The 25,541-nt window shown below is 43.5% G+C and overlaps 2 protein-coding genes across 6 annotated transcripts in view; one reads left to right on the top strand and one right to left on the bottom strand.

Annotated features, from left to right (window-relative positions):
• Positions 1–15,640, top strand: part of LOC134338510 (solute carrier family 2, facilitated glucose transporter member 11-like) — a 44,355-nt gene extending 28,715 nt beyond the window's left edge. For 3 of the 5 annotated variants that reach the window (XM_063034376.1, XM_063034377.1, XM_063034378.1), the window contains exons 8-13: positions 1,089–1,276; positions 3,903–4,013; positions 5,310–5,411; positions 6,346–6,421; positions 12,046–12,173; positions 15,201–15,640. In XM_063034376.1, coding sequence (XP_062890446.1) covers positions 1,089–1,276; positions 3,903–4,013; positions 5,310–5,411; positions 6,346–6,421; positions 12,046–12,173; positions 15,201–15,416 — 821 coding nt within the window. In that variant the 3' untranslated portion in view covers positions 15,417–15,640. The remainder of the gene's footprint in view (positions 1–1,088; positions 1,277–3,902; positions 4,014–5,309; positions 5,412–6,345; positions 6,422–12,045; positions 12,174–15,200) is intronic. The other 2 variants (XM_063034379.1, XM_063034380.1) reach the window with 1 other exon arrangement.
• Positions 15,641–23,085: 7,445 nt separating this feature from the next.
• The window catches only part of slc2a11b (solute carrier family 2 member 11b), a 77,749-nt gene continuing 75,293 nt past the window's right edge, over positions 23,086–25,541 (bottom strand). Inside the window, exons 11-12 of the mRNA XM_063034152.1 lie at positions 24,592–24,719; positions 23,086–23,722 (exon numbers count right to left, since the gene is read on the bottom strand). Coding sequence (XP_062890222.1) covers positions 23,519–23,722; positions 24,592–24,719 — 332 coding nt within the window. The 3' untranslated portion in view covers positions 23,086–23,518. The remainder of the gene's footprint in view (positions 23,723–24,591; positions 24,720–25,541) is intronic.

Raw genomic sequence — 25,541 nt, 5'->3', positions numbered from 1 at the left:
GGACGTCATTTTAGCATAAGGAGCAGAAGTCCACTTCATGCCATAAACTATTGAGACTAGGGTTTACACTTAAAGAAGAAAGCTTCTAGACCATTGAGGGAGAGTGAAGAGGTGAACTAATTGGAGGGAACCTATAAAGAGTCAGTATTACAACAGCCATAGTGGGCTGTGTTGTAAACTTCAGTAATCCCTCATAACAAGCCTTTGTTTGGACAATATACCATGCAGATGTACGGAAAAAGATCACCGCACTTGGCTTGTGTCACTCCATCGTTCACTCCCACCCACCTCAGCACTGGCTTTGCAAACATTGGAGAAGTTGGCCTTTTATGGTTAAAGCCTCTCACTCAAAATGCATTCCGCACAGAGGAGACTTCACCGTCTCTGTTTCAAGGCTTTAATCTCACTGGTGGATTGTTACACCCATCGGGTGACAAGTTAGTCAAAAGTTTCACTGTTGCGTACTAGTTCACAAGTCCTTGTATTCCACTGATGGAGTTTTGTCCCTTTGAATAAGATGGCTAGTATTCCAAATGTAAATGTGGGTGTGGTAAATAGACTAGCAGCAATAATGTAGATAATTCAACTGTGTTTTATAACTGCAAAATGCTAACAATTCTTAAAACTGCTCTGTTGCAGTTCCAATGTCTGTCGAAGTCTCAACATGAATTCCCCCCTCTCCCCATTTTGTAAATACTGTTTTTCTCCTCTACGTCGTGGAGGTCTCACGGGAGGGATTTCACTGCAAGGTGGAGAATATGTGTGAGGTGGGATGTCCATTTGCTACTCCATTTAACCAACCTGGTTTCTGAGACTAATAGGCTGACCAATGATTTTAGCCCGAGTGCACAGTAGCCTCTTGTATTTTACACTTACTTGCTAAAATGATTTGCCAAGTTTCTGCCCAAATTAGATGGACACTAAAGCCATTCACCAGGGCAGTAAATACTGAAGGATACCGCATCGTTTCTCATTATAGTCTCATGTTTTATTCACTTATCGAACTAGATTATTATTCAATATCCAGTATGTATTGTTGATAAGCATTTGATCCAGTTATTTGACTCTATGCTCTCTGTTCCTCGAAGCTCTGCAGAGACTGTGGGGTCCAGGTGATTTCACAGAAGAGGTCGATGAAATGATGGCAGAACGAGCTCAAGTGCAAGGGGCTACCAAAATCAATATTATACAGCTGTTCAGTGACAAAACGATACGCTGCCAGTTTTTAACCGGCGTGGCTGTCAGTGCAGGCATGCAGCTCAGCGGTGTCAACATTGTAAGTATCTTGTCAGTTACAAGCAACAGCTCCTACTCCTTACAGTGTCGCCACACTTCCGTTGCCAACGCAGCATGCCCACAGCTCACTAACTCTAACCTTGCGTCTTCTGTTTTGGAATGTGCAAGGAAATTGGAGCACCTGGAGGAAACCCATGTGGTAACAAGGAGAACGTACAAGCTCCTTACAGACACCAGTGGGGATCAAACCCTGGTCATAAAGCTGCTGCTGTACAGCATAATGCTAACCACTACACTACCACGTATACCAGCTAAAACCATTGTTCAGTCCACTAATCCGAGAAAACAGGTTGGACTTAAACTGGGTAGCAGATAGACATCTCACCTCAGCACATCCTCTCCACCTTGCGGTGAAACTCCGCCAGTGGGACCTCCAGTTTCTGTATCAAGCCCAGTAGTAGGATTCTTCAAAGTCATGTGTTGTGTGCTTAATATTTCAGTTATATTTGAGTAATCGTATATATACGTATTGTTTGATCAAGCATTCTTGTTCATTTAAATAATTAATTATGGGTCATATGTACAAACACATTAACAGCATACGTCATCACACTATCACATGTTACGTCCATGCCTCGCTTAAAGAAAATATGAAGTTAGACCCATATTTCGGATTCCTGTGTCTTCCTTTGAATTAGGTTAATGCTTAGAAGTTACAAAGTGTAACATCATGTTTGCCCAATTTTACATCGTAAGCAATGAAAGTACAGGCCAAAGAAAGGTCTTTTTGTATGTAAGGATCTTTTCCTCAATAGTTTAAGATTGCAAGATATGCACTTTGTAGCCTTAATTGATTTAGACGTCAAAGCAATGATCCATTTTACATTGTATCATGATTCTAAATCATGGTAAAATGGGGCACCATTGGATTATCGGTCATGGAAATCATGTGTAACCTCATGACAGCTGAGATTTCCTTGGTATGACTGTTCATCGCTTCAGCTTCTAAGGAAACGCCTTTTGTCACTGACAGCCAAATACAAGTTCTCTAAAGAGTTTTCTAAACCCATATTAGGCCCCAAAATTTTTTTCTTTGTATTGCTTTTTGAACCCTGTTTGTTTATCAGTCCAGAAGGCAAGATAGAACATGATAGCACAGTACAGGCCCTTCAGCCTTTGAACCTACTCCAAGATTAGTATAACCCTTCCCTCACATATAGCTCTTCATTTTTCTTTTACCCAGGCACCTAAGAGTCTCTTAAATGTCCCTTATGTACTTGCCTCCACCACCAGTCTTGGTAGTGCATTCCATGCACCTACCATTCTCTGTGTTTTTAAAAAAAAACCTTCTGACATTCCCCCCGCCTATATTTTCCTTCAAGCACCTTAACAATAATGCCCCTTCGCACTGACCGTTGTAACCTGGGAAAAGAAGGCACTGACTGTCCACTCTGTGCCTCTTTCATCTTGTACACTTCTACCAAGTTGCCTCTCATCTTCCTTCACTCCGAAGAGAAAAGCCCTAGCTGGCTTAACCTTTTCTCATGACACATTCTCTAATCCAGGCAGCATCTGCACACTGTTGTGATGGTGAAATGAGCGTCAGGAATGAGGTCTTACAGAGTTGAAACATCCTTGTAACGACGAGGCAGGAGGATGGATGCATTCTGCTGCTGAGAAGCTGGAGGGAAAATAGAACTAGAGCAAGAAGGGATTGGGTGGAGCTTTAAATTCCCAATCAGGAATTCTGGTTAATTAGCTGGGTGAAAACTATCTCCGAATATTGAGATACAACATGTCTCACCGAGTACAGGGCCCTGATTTGTGAACTGCTCGCAAAAGCAGCATCCATTCTCATCACCAGTAAGTCACACACTGAAGCCAGTCACATCTAAAGACAGGCTACTTAGGGAAGGTGGAATCACCTTTCATAGCCCTGGACAATCAGATATCACTAGATCAGAAGGTCAGTTTGAAGAAGAGAGGGTTGATCGGAAGCTTCGAACAGAGAAAAAAAAATTAGTGGGCACACCCCAGCCCATCGCAGGCAAAGTCCTCACCACCATGGATCACATCTACAAAGATTGCTATGCCACAAAAAAAGCAGTATTTGTCATCAAGGACCCCTATCATCCAGGCCATGCACTTGCTGCTGCCATCAGGAAGGAGGTACAGGAGCCCTAGGTCCCACACCACCAAGTTCAGGAACAGGTATTACCCTGCAACCATCAAGCTGCTGAACCAGCACGTACAACTTCACTCACCTCAGCTCTGAATTGATTCCATAACCTACGGACTCACTTTCAAGGATTCTACACCTCATCTTCTCAGTATTATTTATTCACTTATCTGTTTTTTTGTTGGCACAATTTGCTACCTTTTTGCAGATTAGCTGTTTCTCAGTTATTGTTTGGGTGTAGATTTTCACTGATTCTATTGTATTTCTTTGTCTTACTGTAAAGGCCGGCAAGAAAATGCATCTCAATGTCATATACAGCATAGTGACGTATATGTACTTTGATAATAAACTAACTTTGAACTCTGAACAAGTTAAGAAATTAACCAACGTGCATGTTCTTGCTCAGAAAGGGAGGACTGAAACTAATTTTTTTCAAATAGTTCTAGTTTGTGAACAAAGTGTATTTATCTATTTTCCTGTTCTCCAGATCTATTTTTATGCAAACGATGTTTACCAGCAGTTGGGATTTGCCAAGGACAAGGTTCTGTACTTGGGAATAGGAGCAAGTGGAATTGAAATATTCACTTCAGTGATCTGTGTAAGTCCAGCCTCGAGATCATGGTGGTCCGCCGACGATTGAAGGGTAACAGTAACTTTATTTTTATAACCCTTGCTCTCCAGAAGGAGTTCCAAGGACTCAGCCTGAATAGAATCTGGAAAGTGAGCAGCCTCAAGCAGTTTCACCTCCCTCTCATATAAGCTGGTCGGGATCCCACCTTTAGATCCATTGATTCATAAGACGATAGGAGCAGGTGTAGGCCACTCAGCCCTTCAAGTGTGCTGTACTATTCACTATGATCATGACTGTCTTGAGTTCTCTTCTGTCCCAGTTCCCTAAGACCCTCAATTCCTCAAATCTCAGATTCAGATTCAGATTTATTTATGACATGTGCATCAAAACATGCACTGAGCTGTGACATTTGTGTAAACAACCAACACACCCAAGGATGTTCTGGGGGCCAGCCCCAAATTGTTGACACACATTCTGACACCAATACAGCATGCCCACAATGTTCACAAGAAACAACAACAAAACCACAATGGCAAAACAGGGCTCTTTTCCAATTGCCTCCCTCTAACTCTCACATCTCCAGTCTTTGGCCCAGTGCTCCCTGGTTCACAGATATCGGACCTCCAACTTCAGACTTCACCCCAGGACTTGCTGATCATGGGTTTGCCATTCAGACCTCCGTAGGAAACAGCATGTGCCCAAAAGCATGGGGAGTGGGGAGCGGGGAGGAGGCCAGACCTGCAGCTGGGGTCGTGCCTCTGGGCTTTGGCTTGGAGAAGTTAAACGTGCCAAGTGTCTGTAAGTCCCCTGACTGAACCATGAAGAGAATAATACCAGCCTTCCTGAAGGAAATGGGAGATGGATATGGGTTTTATTTATTCTGAAGCTCTGAGTAACCACCAAAGTCCTAATCTTTATCAGATTTAAAATATCATCTATGATCTTTATAAAACGGTGGAGGAGGCATAAGGGACCAATTGGGTTATCCTATGTAACACACACACACAAAATGCTGGAGGATTTCTGTAAACCAGGCGGCATCTATGGAAAGGGATAAAGAGCTGACATTTCAGGCTGAGATCCTTCTTCAATACCCTTCCTGAGGAAGGGTTTTGGCCTAAAATGTTGGCTCTTTCTTCCTCTCCATATATGTTGCCTGACTTGCTGAGTTCCTCCAAATGTGTGAGATCTCCAGCTTTATATTGAGAACCTCACAAAATGTTGAGAATTCACACAAACGGTGTGTTTAATAGAAATCTGAACTGATAGTTCTGGTACGGGGAAATGAAGCTTAATCTCTAAAAAAAAAATCCTTTTGCACAGGGATTCATTATTGATCGAGCTGGCAGAAAGGTCCTGCTCTGGAGAGGCTACTCCTTCATGGCACTATGGATGTTACTACTGATTATTACACTCTCTCTGAAGGTGAGCTTCTTAGAAGCCCTGTCCAACGTATGTATGATCACACAGAGGTAATGATTCCAATCTGCTCTCTCTGGTGGGTGTGGATGCCTATGTGGGAAATTACTAATGGCTAATGAATGCAAGAGCTTGTGATACAGCAGGCTCCTATCCCAGTCCACCTCCTATTGCCCTACAGGAGACCTAAGAATTTGCTCCTGGAGCAGCTAATGAGATCCCAGTTGGAGTGCCATCTAACATTGATAGGCTCTATGTGGAGCCTATCTATGTGGGCTCTATGATGGAGATTTAGACATTACTGTAACTCAGCTCAATACAAAGAATTACAAACAGGAGGGAGCCATGGACAATTAGCTGTTCTTTCATTAGACTTACACAGTTTGATATGGTAGAAATCTTTAAAGGCATAGATAGAAGATTAGTTCCTGTAGTCTAAAGGTATCGAACGTGGTGTTGAAAATCCAAGCAATCAAGAACAGAGGCAGGAGAAACAAAAGGAACTGAAACCTTGTCAAAGTGGGTCTTGGTTGGATAAATGTAGCTTGTCTTTTCCAGGGCTCCCGCCTGACCACGTCTCATGTAAGACTTAAACCACATTGCTCTTCCTATCTTCCCTCAGAGGCAGAGAAAGAGAGACCATTCAGCCCATTGTTCTGTGCTGTTGGTTTTAACAAATCCCAAGTGGCCTTGATAAGTGAACACAAAAGATTAAAACCCTACATTTATGTTTGGTTGAAAGTAAAAAGTTATCACTTTCAAGGTAACTGGAGTAACCTAGTGACTCTGAGCTGCAAAAGTTGGGAAGGAAACCCACGTTAAATATGTACTGGCCATCGGTCCTGTGATGGAAACTATGAGTTGTGTTTAGCCAATGCCTCAGGACGTGTGTTACCTCATCAACAGCCAACTCACACATCTCTTGTGTCTCCTCTTTCAGGAATATTTCACCTGGATTCCGTATTGTAGCCTGGTCTTGATCTTTGCTTACATCTTCACTTTTGGGATGGGTCCAGGTGGGTACACGCTCTATGGGTTCACATTAAACCCTTGCAGCCACTACAGGTTGGACGCAGGTCATGAATTTCCTTCGTACTGCTGAGATTTATGTTGCTGAGGAACAATTTGTTCTTGCATCAACAGTTTCACAAGCACTTAAGAGTCAACTTCTCTTGGTCCAGGGATGGATTTTTCTAACATTCTGTCTGCATCTGGTCACAGAGCAGTCCTCTAGGTGCTGGGTGCTGGTGTGAATATCTAAATATTATTTAGAGACAGGGCACGGTAACAGGCCCTTCTGGCCCATGTGATTTATTAGCCTACTATTTGGTACGTCTTTGGAATGTGGGAGGAAACCTGAGCACCCAGAGGAAACCCACGCGGTCACAGGAGAAGTTACCAACTCCTTACAGACAACGGCGGCATGTTGCTGGCACAGAAATAGTGTTATAATAACCGCTACACCACCGTGTTACCCGCTTAGTGTGGAAACATAATGTGGGTGGGATATTACACCATCTCTCGGTCAGCCAGAGGGAGTCTTCACTCAGCTGAAATGCTGAAGTAGCTATTTTTCAGAGTGATCAATCACAACAAACCCCACAAGCTGGGTTGGCTAAATGCGGTATTTTGCAGAAACTCCCAAAGGATGAGATGTATGTACATTTAGAAAGAAGGGGCTGAACAGGGTTAATCAGCATTGCTTTGTGAAGGGGAGAACTTGCTTCACTAATTTGATTTTTTTTGTATGTAACTAAGATTGCTGAAGGCAAGGTTGCAGAGGTTAGACTATAAGACCATAGGTCACAGGAGCAGAATTAGGCCATTTGGTCCATCGAGTCGGCTCCACGATTTCATCATGGCTGATCCACTTCCCTCTTAACCCCGTTCTCCTTCCTTCTCCCCGTAACCTTTCCTACTCTGACTAATGGAGAACCCATCAACCTCCACCTAAAGGCACCCAGTGACCTGGCCTCCACATTTCCAGTATCATTCTCATGAACCTCCTCTGAACCCTCTCCAATGTCAGCCATTCCTTTCTTAACTAAGGGGCCAAATACTCCAAGTGAGGCCTCACCAGCATCTTGTACAGGCTCAGCATTAAACCCTTGCTTTTATATTCCAATCCCCTCGAAATGAATGCTAATATTGCACTCGTCTTCCTCGCCACCAATTCAACCTGCAAATTATCCTTTAGGGAATTCTTCATGAGGATTCCCTCGTCCATTTGTACCTCACTTTTTTGAATTTTCTCCCCATTTTAAAAAACAGTTTATGCTTTCACTCCTTCTACCAAAGTGCACGACCACACACTTCCCGACACTGTATTCCATCTGCCACTTCTTTGCTCATTCTCCTAATCTGTCTACATCCTTCTGTAGCCTCTCTGTTTCCTCAGAACTACTTGCGCCTCTACCTATCTTAGTATTGTTCACAAACTTGGCTGCAAAGCCATCAATTTCATCATTCAAATCATTGACATATAGCGTAAAAAGAATCGGACCCCAACACCGACTCCTGTGGTGGACCACTACTCACCAGAGCCAATCTGAACCGGATCTCTTTATTCCCACTCTTTGCCTCCTGCCAATCAGTCAATGCTCTGTCCCTGGTAGTATCTTTCCTGTAATACCCTGGGCTCTTAATTTGTTTCACAGCCTCATGCATGGCACCTTGTCAAAAGCCTTCTGAAAGTACAACTACACAGCATCCACCAATTCTACTTTGTCTATCCTGTTTGTTATTTCTTCAAAGAATTCCCACAGATTTGTCAGGCAAGAATTTTCCTTAAGGAAGCTGACTTTGGTCTATTTTATCATGTGCCTCCAATCACCTTGAGACCTTATACTTAATAAACAACTCCAGCATCTTCCCAATCACTGAGGTCAGGCTAACTGGCCTATAGTTTCCTTTCTTCTGACTCCCTCTCTTCTTGAACAGTAGAGTGACATTTGCAATTTTCCAATCCTTCAGAACCATGCCAGACTTTAGTGATTCCTGAAAGATCGTTGCTAATGCCTCCACAATCTCTTCAGCCACCTCTTTCAGAAACCTTGGGGATAGACCATCTGGCCCTGCCTTCAGACCTTCCAGTTTCCCAAGTACTAATCATCTCCTTAGTAACAGAAACCACTCTCCCTTCTGCCCCGTGACACTCTCGAATTTCTGGCATACTGCTAGTGTCTTCCACAGGGAAGACTGACGCAAAATACTTATTCAGTCCATCCGGCATTTCCTTTTCCACATTACTGTCTCTCCAAACTCATTTTCCAGTGGTCCAATATCTACTCTCATCTCTCTTTTACTCTTTATAAATTTGAGAAAACTTTTGGTATCCTCTTTGATATTATTGGCTAGCTTACCTTCATAATTCATTTTTTTCACCCCTGAGTTTTTTTAGCTGCCTCCTGATTATTTTTTAAAATTCCCCAATCTTTAAAAACTTCCAACTAATTTTTGCTCTATTATGTGCTCTCTCTTTGGCTTTTATGTTGGCTTTGACTTCTTTTGTCAGCCATGGTTACACAGTCCTGTCTTAAGAATACTTCGGGATGTATCTATCCTGCAGCTTCCGAATTGCTCCCAGAAAGTCCAGCTATTGCTGACCCACTGTCATCCTGCCAGTATTCTTTTCCAATCAATTTTGGCCAGCTCCTCTCTCATGCCTCTGTAATTCCCTTTAGTCCACTGTAATGCTGGTATACCTGACTTTAAGCTTCACCTTCTGTGATTGCAGGGTGAATTTCATCACATTATGATCACTGTTACCTAAGGGTTCATTACCTCAAGCTCCCTGATCATATCCGGTTCATTACACAACACCCAATCCAGAATTGCTGATCCCCTTGTGGGCTCAACCACAAGATGCTCCTAAAGGTCATCTCAGAGGCATTCCACAAATTCTCTCTCTTGGGTTTCAGTATCAAATTGATTTTCCCAATGTATCTCCATATTGAAATCCCCCACAACTAATGTAACATTGCCTTTCTGACATGCTTTTGCTATCTCTTGCTGTACTTTGTAGACCACATCCTGACTGCTATTCGAAGGCCTGTAAATAAACTCCATCAGGGTCTCCTTACTCCAGCAGTTCCTTCACTCTAGCCACAAGGATTCTACATCTTCTGATCCTATGACACCTCGGACTAAAGATATGATTTCATTTTTTGCCTGCAGAGCCATTCCTCCTTTGCTTTCCTGCCTGTCCTTTCAATAGACTGTGTATCCTTGTATATTAAGCTCTCAATTAAAATTGTCTTTCAGCCTTGACTCTGTGATATCTGCAACGTCGTACCTGTTACACATTTTAATTGTGTCCTCGTTACACTGCAGCCCCTCCCACTGACTGCAATTTTGCCCTATCATCTGCCTGTCCTTCATAGCTGTCTTACTACACAATCTCTGGCTTGTAGAGCAACATCCTATCCTCAGCCCTATCACTCCAGTTCCTATCTCCCTGCCAAATTAGCTTAAACCCTTTCCAGCAGCTCCAGCAAACATCCCACAAGGATACTGGTCCCCCCTGTGTTCAGGTGTATCCCATCCCCTTTGTACAGGTCACACCTTCCACAGAAGAGATCCCAATGATCCATAAATCTGAAGCCCTGCCTCCTCCACCAGTTCCTCAGCCGCTCATTCATCTGCCAAATCATCCTATTCTTGCCCTCAGTGGTGTCTGGTGCAGGGAGCAATCCAGAGATAGTTACCCCAGAGGTCCTGCTTTTCAGCTTTCTACCTAGCTCTATGAATTTTCCTCTCTTTTCCTTCCTGTGTCATTGTTACCAAGATATCTGGCTGCTCACCCTCCCCCTTTCCAATGTTGTGGACACGATCTGAAACATCTCTGATCCTGGAACCAGGGAGGCAACATACCATCTGGGTCTTCCTATCACGCCCTTAAACTCTCCCATCTACTCTTCCAGTTATGGAATCTCCAATCACCACTGCATTCCTCCCCTGCACCCTTCCCTTCTGAACTACAGGACCAGAATAAGTGCCAGAGGGCTGGTCACTGTGGCTCTCCACTCCTCCCCGGGAGGACTTCTCCCCCAACAGCATCCAAAACTGTACACTTGTTATTGAGGGGAAGGGCCACAGGAGTATTTTCCCTTCCCTTCCCATTCACCTGCCTCCTGCAACCTAGGGATGACCAGCTCCCTGTCACTCCTTTCTATCAGCTCCTCAGTTTCCCTTATGAACCGAAGGTCATCGAGGTGCAGCTCCAGTTCTTAAACCTCAGCAAGGCGTTCGGTAGCATGGTTCTTGGGATTCAAGGTGAGCTGTCTGATTGGATCCAAATTTGCCTAAAAGATTTATAGATTAGCTTTATTTATCACATGTACATCAAAACACGCAGCGAAATGTGCAAGGATCAGCGAGGATTGTGCCGAGAGGCCACAAGTGTCGCCATGTAGCATGCCATCAACTTATTAACTCTAACCTTATGTCTTTGTAACATCGGAGGAAGCTGAAACACCCGGATTAAACCCACACAGTCATGGAGAAAACATACAAGCTCCTTACAGACAGCAATGGGAATCGAACCCTGATCTGCCGTAAAGCATTGTGTGAACCCGCTGTGCTTCCCTGCTTTGCTGGCAGGAGGCATAGACCGGGGCGGAAGGTGCCATTCTGATTAGAAATCTGTGACCAGTGGTATCCTGCAGGGATCGGTGCTTTTGATCTATATTAACACTTGGATGTAAATGTAGAAGGTATGATTAGTAACTTTATGATGTTGCGGATTGTAAGAACAGCTATCTATGGCGATAGGAGTGGAGCATATTCAGTATGTGGACGGATACTAAGGAATGTTGATGGTTTAGAGTCTGGTCCTTAGTTGCCTTAAAGTGGCAACACAGATAGTCAGGATGGTGAAGAAGACTATGCTTTCTTCCACAGGCTGGGACACACAATATAAAAGTGAAATGTTTGGTTCTATTATCTGAGAAAGGAGCCAAACTACAAAGTACAGATGCAGGTACTTTGCAGATATAGTTGATAGTTAATTGTTAATTTTTGAGACGCAAGGTAAAATTTCCATCATAATAACTGTAAATGAGAAAGTGTGACGGATAGACCTTGATCTCCAGAAGGAGTCAATCCACGCAAAGTGCAAATAGCTGCGGCTAAGATTTGTTTTGTACTTTGCCGCAGCAGATACGATCGTTATGTCATTCCATTCTAGAGAGAAATAGTTCATTTAAAGTAGAATGTAAAATTTATTCAACCAGTTACCAATTTATGTTTGTCAATAACGGGCTAACTTGTCACCTACATTAACTTGAAAGTTGCAATTAAATCTTACCTGTGGTAACCAGGCAGTCTGATTGTCAGCCAATCTCCCAAGTTTCCCTAGGTCTCCCTGTACGGCTGCAGTACCTTTAATTGTACAAGTCTTCTGAGATGCAGGCAAAACAAAACCACCTCTGCAGGGCCGCACACACTGCAAAGCAAACGACTGCAGATACCGAGTGGAACATGTGGAAATCCTCAGCAGACTGGCAATGAAAAACAACACAGCTAAAGTTTAAGGCCAACTTGGTGCATGTCGCCATTGCTTCCGTTCAAAGCCCATCCAAGTGTTCTGAGCTGTAACACGTGAACTATGTTGACTAATGGCACTTTGTTCTTCGTACAGGCAGTGTGAGTGGAGTCTTGCCTTTGGAAATATTTACGCAGTCTGACCGAAGCATTGCCTTGGTGGCAGCCAACTCACTGCAGTGGCTGTCTCTCTTCGTCCTGGGACTAGTGTTCCCTTTTGTCGTTGTAAGTCCATTTAAAACCTTAATTGTAAGTTGGTCTGAGTGGGACTGAGGTGTGGAGAGCAGGGAACATGAGGTTCAGTGACTTCATCTGGTATACTTGGCAATTACTCCTGCACGTGGTTACATCAACTGGGGTCTAACAAACTCAGATGTCCAGCTTAACTATCCTACACGAGCCAATGACAATCACGACATTATCAACAAATAAGGAACCTGCCAATGGTGATGGATTTTCACCTTGCCTATCAGTAAATCCTTCTTCCTTCAACCGGTCTGTGCATAGCTTATCACAGCTCACACAACTCATCTGTCATTAGTGTTCTGTTTTAATTTCTACCGAAGACCATAGGACATAGGAGCAGAATTACACCATTCAGCCTATCTCTGTCATTGTGGAATGCACTGCCGGTGACGGTGGTGGAGGCAGATACAACAGGGTCTTTCAATAGACTCTCAGATAGGTACATGGAGCTTAGCAAAGCACAGGGCTATGTGGTAGGGTAATTCTAGGCAGTTTCCAGAGTAGGTTACATGGTCGGCACAACATTGTGGGCTAAAGGGCCTATAGATTTCTGTGTTTCTATGTTTCTATTAAATCTGCTCTGCCATTCATTCATGGCAGATTTATTATCCCTCTCAACCCCATTCTCCTGCCTTCTTCCCGTAATCTTTGACACCCTGACTAATCAAGAACCTATCAGCCTCTGCTTTAAATATACCCAATGACTTGGCCTCCACTAGAGGTTAGTGATTACCAACACACAGCATCAATGAAAATGGGAAATGTGGGGTTCCAATCTGCTTTCACACAAGGATTGCACTTCCTGCAATTTCCCTGACACAGACGGACAACAGAGAGGAACCTGGTACCAGACCACTCCTGCAGGCTCCAACTCTCCAATTCTATGATGAATTGAAAAAGAAATGTCTCCCTTATCTAGCAGAGTGGCACTTGAAGGAGAAATCTCCAAAGTATTCTGGTGCTCCCAGTGCAGCCTCCTCTACAGTGGTGATACCCATCGTAAATTGGGGGACTGCTTCATCGAACACCTCCGCTCCATCTGCCAAATGCGGAATTTCCCAGTGGTCAAGCATGTTAATTCCCATTCTCATTTCCTTTCCAACATGTCGGTCCATAGCCTCTTCTTGTGCTACGATGAGGCCAAACCAATTTCCCCCGAGATCAATAAAGTATGACTATTATATTCCGTATGGGTAGCCTCCAACCTGATGGCATGAATTTTGATTTCTCTTCCAATTAAAAAAGAATCCCTCCCTTTCCCCTCTTCTTCCATTCCCTACTCTGGCTTCTTACCTCTTCTCGCCTGTCTATCAGCTCCCCCTGGATCCCCAGCTCCTTCCTTTTCTGCCATGGTCCACTATCCTCTCCTGTCCAGATCCCTTCTCCTCAGTGTTTTGTCTTACCAACCCGGCTGGCTTCACCTGCCCCCTTCTAGCTGCCCCCCCTTCCCTTCCCTCCGCCTTTTTATACTGCCATCTTTCCCCACCCCCTTACCTTTCCAGTCCTGAAGAAGTTTCTTGGCCCGAAACATCAACTGTTTCTTCATTTCCATAGATGCTGCCTGACCTATTGAGTTCCTCCGGCACTTCGTGTGCGTTGCTTTGGATTTCCAGAGTCCGCAGGCTTTCTTGTGTTATTGATGGTTTATAAACTTGTTGGATTATTGACCAGCAGGAAAACACATGTTCCATTGGACAGTGTCTTCTTGTTGGCTTACAGTTTATGAAAAAAACAAACATTAAGCGACAGAATCAAGTCCAGAAATAACATGCAATGAGTTCTTAACCTCAGCTAAACTTTCTCAAGAATCTAGACTGTAGGAAAGCAAACAGTTTAAATCTCATGCTCTCCAGCAGCAGAGAACAGGAGTCATGTCATCTACCTATGAGATCATTCCTGTAGCTCAAGTCAGAATTACAATCAAAATCAGAATCAGAATCAGGGTTATTGTCACAGATATGTCGTGAAATTTGTTGTTTTGTGGCAGCAGTACACTACAATACATAAAATACTATAAATTACAATAAGAAACGTATATTAAAAATTCTGTTGTGTTGGAGGTGGACAGGAAAAAGATAGGAAAAAGGTGTATTCAGGAGTCTGTGATCTGAGAGGGTAAACTTTAAATTATTGCATTAAATGCACTGGTGCTGGAACAAAAAAAATCACAATAAAAGAAACCAATGGCTACTGTGTCTTATGAATCCAATACGAACATGAATGATAACTGTGGTTTTATCTCACCCCGCCTGCAGTCCCATTCCCAACACAACATCTGACTAATGCTTAAACAGCCCGTACTTTTTCAACAGGTTCTCCATGTACTCAAAGTTCTAACGTTCAAAGTAAACTTATTTTCACCATATACTATTGTGAGGTTCATCTGCTTGCAGGCATTCACAGTAAAAAAAAATACAGTAGAACCAATGAAAAAGTACACACAAACAAACACTATGCAAAACATGACTAACTGTGCAAATTAAAAAATAAAATAAATAAATAATACTTAGGTGTAAGCCCTTGCAAGTGAGTCCAGAGGTTGTGGAATCAGTTCAGATTTGAGGTGAGTGAAGTTACCTACACTGGTACAGGAGCCTGATATTTCAAGGGTGATAACTATTCCTGAATCTGGTGGTGTGGGTCATAAGGCTCCTAGATCTCCTTCCCGATGCCAGCAGCAAGAAGCATAGCCTGGATGGTGGGAGATCCTTGATGATGGATGTTGTTTTCTTGTGACAGCGTTCGATGGTTAGGAGAGCTTTGCTGTGATGCACTGGGCTCGTGTCTACCATTTTCTGTAGGCTTTTCTTTACATGGGCATTGGTGCAACCAGTCAGGATACTCTCCACTGTACATCTATTAAAGTTTGTCAAAGTTTTAGATGACAATCTGAATCTACATAAAATTCTAAGACTGTAGAAGCATACTCTCATTCTAATGCTCAATTTTTTGAAATGTATTTAAAATATGCACTAACTTCCCACAATCTGACTTCTTCCCTCATAGGATGTATTGGGTCCATTCTCCTTCTTCCTGTTCTTTGGAAGCTGCACCTTTGCTTCACTTTTCATGTTTTACATCCTCCCTGAGACAAAAGGGAAAACACTTCTTCAAATCAATGAGGAGTTTCGCAACCTGCGCGAGGCGAAGAGAACAATGTGCCCAAGTCTCTGTAAGGAACCTGTTCCAAACCAGACAGTGGTCATATCTACAATACTGTGACCAAATGGGAGGTGGCATCTGAACAAAAGCTTCTTCTGGAGTGGACCTACACTCAATGCCACAGAGACATCCCTCACATTTAGCTTGTCTCCTGTTAAGGTGAGACTCAGTAAAAGGGTCCTCTTCAATATTACAGGTTAAATGTTCAGCTTAAGGTCATAACTACGTGGTCTTCATCGAAGGTAATAAATAAAAATAACTCGTATTTACTGAAGTGTGACCCGTATTTATTTTGAGTCATGATATCTATCGGTGGTGCGAGTGTAGAATGACCTGCCACTGGAAAAGATGGAAGTGGATTCAATTCAAAGTTTAAGATTGGATAGGTACATCAATGGGAGAGGTGTGAAGGTCTATCAGAGTAGGCAGAAAACCTGGACTGTTTGGACTAGATGGGCCAAAGGGCCTGTTATGCTACTACAGTGCAGTATATCATTGGTTCCAATGCTTCCCTCTATGACTGACCAATAGAAACAAGGAGGGAACTGAGCCATTAAAAGCTACTTCCAGAAGCCAGCAGTTCTCACCCCATTTTATTAACACTCTGCAGCAGGGAGAACTTCTCTGTGTCTCGAATCTTGTGGGATGTTCACAAAGCCAGGACAGGACTTCAATTCTGATTTTGGTGTGCACCATCCCTAACCAAGTAGTGCCTGTTGATTAGAACCCAGGGAGATAATATCACAGAGTACAAATCTTTAATGTTATTCTCACTGTTGCTTCAAATTGGAATTGGTTTATTATTGTCACGTGTACCAAGATACAGCAAAGAGTTTGTCTTGCGTACTGTTCATGCAGATCAGATCATTACAGAGTGGACTGAGGGAGAATAAAGTGTAACTTGAGACGGCCACACACAAGCTTGTCTCACTTTAAAAACTAGCTGTAGGAGATAATTGAACTCTCTGCCAGAATGGGTTACAGTAAGATATACCCAACATTGGATCTTGAAGCAAGCTGGTTTAGAGGAACACCCTTTCTGGTGTGCTCCCTAGGTGGGACTCGGCAGAGGTCTGGGGATGGGTGAGAAGGCGAGTAGCAATGAGGCAAGGAGGAGAAAGGTGTCAATCGAGTATTGGGAAGAGGCCAGTACAGTAATGGGCAGTACTGGCAAAGAAGAAAACAATTGATGGCGAGATAAATTGGTCTTCTGTTCAGATTAGTTTAATTCAACTGATGACAAAAACATCTTGGGAATCTTGAGGGTTTTCCTGGAACCTCTATATTTTCTGTGGGAGATCACACAACCCACAATAGACGCCAAAAAGCACTGAAAAGGATGTTGACTCATTTCAAATCTGCAGTAGGAAGCCTCCGCAGAATTTCACAGCCAACGTTCCAGTAATTATAGCTTTTTGGTATCAATGAATTTCCTCAAATCTTTCCCACATATGTAACTGCTTCCCTCTCTCTCTGTCCATCCTTACAACGGAAACGGAATAAAAATCTTTCTGAGGCCAATGGGAGTGAAATGTTCTTCTGTTCTCCAGACAAGGAATTTGGAACTTCATTAGATTCTGAATGAAATTTGAATGCTGAACATCACTGGTTTAATTTAACTCTCCTGACGTTCCTCACATTCCCATCAACACCCACCCCGCCACCCCAGATTTTATTACTCACCGACACAAGGAACAATTTATAGTAGCCATTTACGTTTGGACCTGCATGTCTTTGGGATGTGGGAGGAAGCCAGAACACCCAAAGGAAACTCCCATGGTCATAGGGAGAAAGTGTCAACTCCACAAAGATAGCACCGCAGCTTCAGATCGAGCACAGATCACTGAGGCTGTGAGGCAGAAACTCCACTAAATCTCCTTGTCATTGAGAAATGGCAACAAGCAGAGCTTGCTACATATGGTCTTGTCCAACCAAAGCTACATCAGCCCTCTGAAGATATTGGTGCGGTGTAAGCAATAGAGATCGTTTCCCTGTCTGGACATCCAAAGTTATATTCTAAAGTAATAAATGACAAACATTTTCCAGGTATTCGATTACAACAGGGGGCATTTGAGAACTTTGAATTAATTTCCATTTTCTCATCAAATATATTTATTATTCTCATATTATTTTATAATTTTTATGTTCTATATGAGAATTCTGTAGTGTTCTACAGGACACTCATAATATTTACTATTGAGACAGCAGCATTGCTAACAAGGCTGAGATGTTTGAAGAGGAAGTGGCTTTCTGCCTTTTCACGTCACTGTAACCTATGATAAAGATGCTCCCACAATCCTGTTGAATGGACAACTCCAAAGCTTTGACCCAGCAGTACATAATGGTGTAATATTTCCAGGATTGGAGGGTGGCTAATGTAACCCTGCTTTTTAAAAAAGGAGGGAGAGAGAAATTGGGGAATTATAGACCGGTTAGCCTAACGTCGGTGGTGGGGAAAATGCTAGAGTCAGTTATCAAAGATGTGATAACAGCACATTTGGAAAGCGGTGAAGTCATCGGACAAAGTCAGCATGGATTTGTGAAAGGAAAATCATGTGTGACGAATCTCATAGAATTTTTTGAGGATGTAACTAGTCGAGTGGATAGGGGAGAACCAGTGGATGTGGTATATTTGGATTTTCAAAAGGTCCTACACAGGAGATTAGTGTGCAAACTTAAAGCACACGGTATTGGGGGTAAGGTATTGATGTGGATAGAGAATTGGTTGGCAGACAGGAAGCAAAGAGTGGGAATAAACGGGACCTTTTCAGAATGGCAGGCAGTGACTAGTGGGGTACCGCAAGACTCAGTGCTGGGACCCCAGTTGTTTACAATATATATCAATGACTTAGACAAGGGAATTAAATGCAGCATCTCCAAGTTTGCGGATGACACGAAGCTGGGTGGCAGTGTTAGCTGTGAGGAGGATGCTAAGAGGATGCACGGTGACTTGGATAGGTTAGGTGAGTGGGCAAATTCATGGCAGATGCAATTTAATGTGGATAAATATGAGGTTATCCACTTTGTTGGCAAGAACAGGAAAACAGATTATTATCTGAATGGTGGCCGATTAGGAAAAGGGGACGTGCAACGAGACCTGGGTGTCATTATACACCAGTCATTGAAAGTGGGCATGCAGGTACAGCAGGCGGTGAAAAAAGCGAATGGTATGCTGGCATTCATAGCAAGAGGATTCGAGTACAAGAGCAGGGAGGTTCTACTGCAGTTGTACAAGGCCTTAGTGAGACCACACCTGGAGTATTGTGTGCAGTTTTGGTCCCCTGATCTGAGGAAAGACATTCTTGCCATAGAGGGAGTACAAAGAAGGTTCACCAGATTGATTCCTGGGATGGCAGGACTTTCATATGATGAAAGACTGGATAAACTAGGCTTATACTCTCTGGAATTTATAAGATTGAGGGGGGATCTTATTGAAACGTATAAAATCCTAAAGGGATTGGACAGGCTAGATGCAGGAAGATTGTTCCCGATGTTGGGGAAGTCCAGAACGAGGGGTCACAGTTTGAGGATAAAGGGGAAGCCTTTTAGGACCGAGATGAGGAAAAACTTCTTCACACACAGAGTGGTGAATCTGTGGCATTCTCTGCCACAGGAAACAGTTGAGGCCAACATTGGCTATATTTAAAAAGGAGTTAGATATGGCCCTTGTGGCTAAAGAGATCAGGGGGTATGGAGAGAAGGCAGGTACAGGGTTCTGAGTCGGATGATCAGCCATGATCATACTGAATGGTGGTGCAGGCTCAAAGGGCCGAATGGCCTACTCCTGCACCTATTTTCTATGTTTCTATGTTTCCAAACCAGGCTTGGATACGAGTTGGAATGAAACATGGATGTGGTGATGCCAAAGAAGAACTTGGCAACTAGTTGGTAGTGAATACAGTCGATGTTTGGTTAATGAAGTGACAATCAGGAAAACTACTTCGTCCTACATGGTCTAGTGCTTCTTGGGTTTTGTTGTAGTTGGACCCATCTGTGCCTTTCTATCCTTTCCATTGAATAGTGACTAGAGGAGTCGAGTGTAATCTAATAAAGGGTTGGTACCGATTTGGAACAACACACAAAGTACCAGAGGAACTCAGAGGTCAGATAACATTCTACGGATGGAAATGAACAGTCGATATTTTGGGTTAAGACCCATCATCTGGACTACTTGTCTATTTCCCTTCACAGAAGTTGACTGACCTTCTGAGTTAGTCTAGTTTTTTGTAAGTTGCTCTGGATTCCAGCATCTGCAGTCCCTTGATACAGATTTAGCATAGCTTCCCCATTCGCCAGATCAGTCCCTCTCTAACTGACCTTCTGGGACTGGTGCTCGCTTTGCTTTTATTTATGTCCTCGCAACCTGTGGCATCACATTTAGTGAATGCTGTGTTCTAAACTCACCTTATACCTATCTGGACTTGCTTCTTCCATCTGACCTCCATACTCCTTCTTGCCAAATTTTCATACCTTGCATTTATTTGTACTGAACTTAGCATCAACAAGTCATCCAACAGTCGACCTTCTGGGGAGAGGGGCACCATGGACCAGGAAGTCAACTGGGCCAGTTCTTTATGTACAGTGGCTACAGGAACAGGTCAGAGGTCGAGTATCCTGCTGCAGCCCCACACAGTGCAAGAGCACAATGGAGTTCTCGCCGCTAGCTTAGATAAGTTCAGTTCCAACCACTGTAATTGAAACAATCCAGGACAAAGCAGTCTGCTTTATCACACCTCTTTCACCACCCTAAGTAGTTGTACTCACCAAAATTAGCATCCAGTGACTACAACATTACCAGCATCATCATCGTGAGCTGTGTCACATGAAGTGGGCAATCATGGTCTCATGACCATGATTGTTCTTGGCAAATCTTTCCTACAGAAGTGGTTCGCCATTGCCTTCTTCTGGGCAGTGTCTTTATCAATACTCTTCAGAGATTGTCTGCCTGGTATCAGTGGTCATATAATCAGGGTTTGTGATGTGCACCGGCTGCTCGTACAACCATCCACCAACCGCTCCCATGGCTTCACGTAACCCAGCGTTTTGTTTGGGTGGGGGGGGAGGCTATACCTCGCCTGAGGGTGACCTGCAGTCAGCGGAGGGCGGGAGCGCCTTAGCTCCTTTGGGAGAGACGTATTTCCACCCTGCCACCCAGGACTACAAATTACACTGCAGATACTCACCAATGTTGTTTGAGCAGCACTTCCAAAAATCCTACTCAGCGGTAAGGAGGACTAAGGGTTGCAGATGCTTGGGAACACAAACTGGCCACAGGGCCTCTCCAAATCACATATTTCTATTCTCAAAAATACATAAACACAAGAGATTCTGCAGATGAAATCCAGAGTACCACACACAAAATGCTGCAGGAATACAGCATGTCAGGCAGTGTCTATGGAGAGGAGCAAAGAGTCAACATTTCCGGCTGAGACCCTTCATCAGGACTGATATAGAGATATATTGCTAGTTTCCCTTTTTAGATCTCTCTCTCGTTGGCCAGAAAGAACAACAATATGCAAATCATTAAACTCAAATGACTCAAGGACAGTGGAAATAGACAAAACAATTGTCTTTGTTCTTGCCACGTGATTGAAGGAATGGGAGGCGGTTGCAATTTTGTGAAGCTGCCCTGTAGCCTCCATCTTGTGAGCAGTCTCATGAACTGGTTTTGCTCAGGAATAGCTGTATCAAAGTGCTGCTTATATTCTGCTGAATTAAAGGTCATTTCCGAGTAAAACGTTATTTGTGAGGTGTTCTTTGGTAATGTAGAAGATGCATGTTTATGAACAGGGGAGCCTGTGTCTGACCTGAATAGCTCAAACCTAGTCACTAGCGGGTTTGCTCCGATTCAGAACAAAAAGAGATTAATTAGAAGTTGTCACTTGCAAGGAGTGCAATAGATTGATGGTGGCTGGAGCAGAGCTGACGCACGCGAGCAAGATAGGCCAGAGCCAATAGGGAGCTGATACATGCAAGCAAGATAGACCAGAGCCAATGGGGGGCTGACACATTGCGAGCAAGATAGACCAGAGCCAATGGGGAGCTGACGCACATGAGCAAGATAGACCAGAGCCAATGGGGAGCTGACACATGTGAGCAAGATAGGCCAGAGCCAGTGGGGAGCTGACACACGAGGGCAAGATAGGCCAGAGCCAATTGGGAGCTGACACACAGGAGCAAGATGGGCCAGAGCCAGTAAGATTGAAACACAGCATTTGAGCTGATGAGTGTATAAAAGGGAAAGTCTTCGAATGCAAATCAGTGACAACTCCCGAGACTGAGTATGGCATATACAGATGACCCAAGTTAGACATGTGAAGATTAGATCAGGACCATGAGGAGTGGCTGGCCGGCGTTGACTCTTTTTCCCAGGTATTAGCTTTTCTATTCTTTGACTATTCATGGAGGGTCATGGAAGCTGTGCACACTGTTAGTTTGTCGATTCACATACTATGTTGTTGAGACAATGAAGATACTTGTCAGCAGATACAGGATTCTCTCTGTGCCTAACTGATCATTATTACCGAGGGGTAATCCTTGTAACACTCCTTAACAGCATTGCAGGAGCACCATCAGCAGCAGTGTAGAGGCTTCGCACCAGCTTCTCAAGGTGATCAGAGATAGGCAACAAATGCAGAATTTACACAGACTCCCAACCCTGTAAGTAGATAAATATAAAACATATGTAACCGGGTGACCATCGAATCTTATTCAGTATTATTAAACGTGTACTCAGGCATCCATCCGGGTAATGCAGAATAGTTGTCTGTGCCTTTAAGGGAGGCAGTGATGTCATTACGCAAGCGCGGGATAGTGAGGAGACCATTTTGTTTTCTGCTGAAGAAGCTGGTGGGGCGGTGGAATTGACTTCCTCCCAGAGATATTGGGCATAGTGAGGAAAGGTGAGCATTAATTTATAATATCCATGTGAATTCATTTATGCTTGTTGGCGAATCGAGAATATCGGTAATTTGACGTTTTACATGTGGATGCTTTAGATTTTCACGATTGAAAGCATCGACGCTGGATCGCGTGGCTTGTGCAAAGTTCCTCACCATCCAAATAGGTCAGTCTTCCTGTAATTTAACTACCAGGCAATACCTTGTAAAAGTTGTACCAAAGTGTACCTTTTCTCTAACTTTATTGTATCAGGACTGATTGTGCATGTAACCGCGTAACGTGAATGTTTAGTCTCTGTTCGGAAGTTCAGCGCGTGTGTACGTTTTAGATGAGATGTATTCGCTTACATTTTTCGCTGTTATGTATAAGATGCAGGGTGGGTGGGATTCTAATGTTGCTTGTATTGTGTTTCTTCAGGATTGCCACTACCGTATTAGCTCTGTATTAGTTTTGGGCGGTTTGCTTTATGTATTTTTATACTGCATACACAATTTTCCGCTACACAAGGGTGTGAATCAAAAGTTAAATTGAGATTGTAATGGCAAGAACTGGTTGTAAATTCGTTCGTTTTATTTTGCAACCCTCTACTGACACTTAAACATCTAAAACAGATAAAGGAATTAAAACCCGAAAAAGTATTTGTTGTCCTGAGTGTGTGCTTTTCCCCAGGCTACAAGATATATTTGGAAGAATCTAATGCAGACACAGTGGTGGAAAGTTTTGCGGTATAATTATGTACATTAACAAGGATTTGGTGTTCATTATGCTGAGCAAATCCCACAGGGGCAGGATTCCATCATTTGCTTCAAAATGCTGCTAAGTTTGGAAGTACTTCAGCACCCAGTACCTGGGTACTAGCTCAAACCAAGTATTTCAGAGTTAGCTTGTTATAAACAACTAGAATCAGTTCAGAAAGTGGTGCGTGTAAAATAATACTCTGTGCTAGAGATATGAGAAACGCTTTTTATTTTACCAGGGTTATTATCTGTTTTATTTTGACTAGAAGTTTAAATGGTGCTGGAATAAAATAAAAGCAGAAAGTACCGGAAACACTCAGCAAGTTAAGTTATATTCTTTAGCATAACGTCCTGTAATTTAATATTCCATCATCAGCAAAGCAAATCCAGTAAGACTCCAAGTTGCACAACACCAGACACCAGGTGTTTGCTGGAAGAAAGTGGCATTAACTGTGCGTGATACCAGGGCATTTTAACCCCCACAGCTGGACTGAGGCAAACATTGCCACCTGCACATCAAGGTTTTCAGAAATTTGACATCTGCATATCTCTGAGGGTACCATCTGCTGTTACGGTTGACAACACGCCCCTGAAATTCCGAGTTCGAAATTCCTGCTCGATTTCCACAAAGGACTTGTTTTTAGTTTCCGGCAGGACAACGTAGATGAAGAGTGTGATCAGCAGGCACTCGACGAGGAAGACGAGGAAACAAAAATGCTGCATGCTCTCCTGGCACCAAACACAGACAGGAGAAAGCTGAGGTTAAATGTGGTAGAAGCATCCCTATCCTCAAAACACAGTGAGGATCGTGTTGAGATGGGGTAATGAAGGATGAGGTGCACTGGGATAATCAGAGGGTGGAATGATTAAAAAAAGAAAGTTTGGCTTTATTTGTCACATGTACATCGAAGCTAAGTGTGGAATTTTTTATCAGTGGGGACTGCGCTGGGTGGCCAGCAACGTGTGCATGTCTCCAGCACCACTATAGCATGCCTACTACTCACTAACCCTAACCATGGATTGTCGGAATGTGGCAGGAAACTGGAGCACCCAGGGTCAAGTGGAGGGCCTACACACTCTTGAGGGACAGCAGCAGGAATTGAACACCAATCTCACAGTTGGCATAAACACAAGAGATTCTGCAGATGCTGGAAATCCAGAGCAGCGCACACAAAAACACAGCAGGTCAGGCAGCATCTGTAGAGGCGAATGAACAGTCGACGTTTTGCACTGGCACCCTTCATAAGGACCGTTTGTGTGTCTGATAGTGGCACTAACTGCTATGCCACCTCAGTGGTGTCCCACACTGTACGGGACCCCCACATTAATATTTTTCCATCTTTTCCCTTTTACCTTCTGTCTGGACGTTGCAAGTGTGATGGGAGAACAGCTGAGAGAACCAAGTGGGTGGGGTTGAGTGGAGTGGAGATCGGGGGCTGTAGAGTGCAACATAAACACATCACTGGAGGAACTCATCGGGTCAGGCAACTTCTGTGGTGAGAAATGGACAGTCGGGCCAAGTCTCATTTTGCTGAACTCTATGGGTTTCTAGGGGCCATGAGATACCACGAGCTCATGAGATAAACACTGGTACTTACCACAATAAATGGGAATGTGATGCTGATGAGAAAGAAGCTGAGCCAGTTCATGGCTCCACTGGCCATGTAGGCAGCTGGACGTGCTGTCTGTGTGAACAACTCCCCTGTCACCGTGTTGGTAATACCCCCTGGTGAAAGACAAGGAACTCATTAAAACACAAAGAGCAACCAGACTGAGTCAATGGCATAACATCCTTCCACTGAACCCTGTTAGGTTAGCATTGAGCTTACAAAGTCAATTCCATCTCAAATCTCAGATCTATCACTCCTCCATTTACGGTGGAAATGTACAGAAAGTTTGCCAGCGACCAGCTCTGTATATCCACAACACATTGATAAGTATGTTAGAGTCCCTGCAATAACATAATAAAAAAGAGATTTGGCTATTTGCCCATTTTACCCTGCTGCACCATCTTGCAATATCAGGGTGGGAAAACACCACTTCCAATGACTTGCCCCAAATCCCTGGATTCTCTCAAAACCCTATTGATATCTACCTTGAATAAAATCAGCAACTGAGCCGCCACAAACTTCTTACATTAAAAAAATCCCAAAGACTCATTTCCCTCTGGGTAAAGAAATTTCTTCTTTTGGTTTTGATTGGTTGAGCCCTTACTTCAAGATAGTTACCTCTGCGCTGAGACACCCATCCCAGAAAACTTCATTCCTGGATCTATCGTCCACATGTTTAAATAAGATCACCTCTCATTCTTCTCAGGCCCAGCCTGCTTACTTTCCCTTTGTCGGACAATCTCCCAATCCCAATAGTTAATCCAGTGAACCTTTGTTAAACTCTCTCTGGCACAAGGAACCAACTTCCTTGGTTAAGAAGACTAGACCTGGACACAGTATTCCAGTGTGGAGACTGTGGAAATATGTATTGGACTTTGAATTTTTTGTAACCATTTGATGTGACAAAATGGAGTTGTATAAATCCCAGAGTGCTAAGT

This window comes from Mobula hypostoma, chromosome 27, assembly GCF_963921235.1.
Source record: "Mobula hypostoma chromosome 27, sMobHyp1.1, whole genome shotgun sequence".
Lineage (NCBI taxonomy): Eukaryota > Metazoa > Chordata > Chondrichthyes > Myliobatiformes > Myliobatidae > Mobula > Mobula hypostoma.
This window is presented reverse-complemented; position numbering and strand designations above follow the sequence as displayed.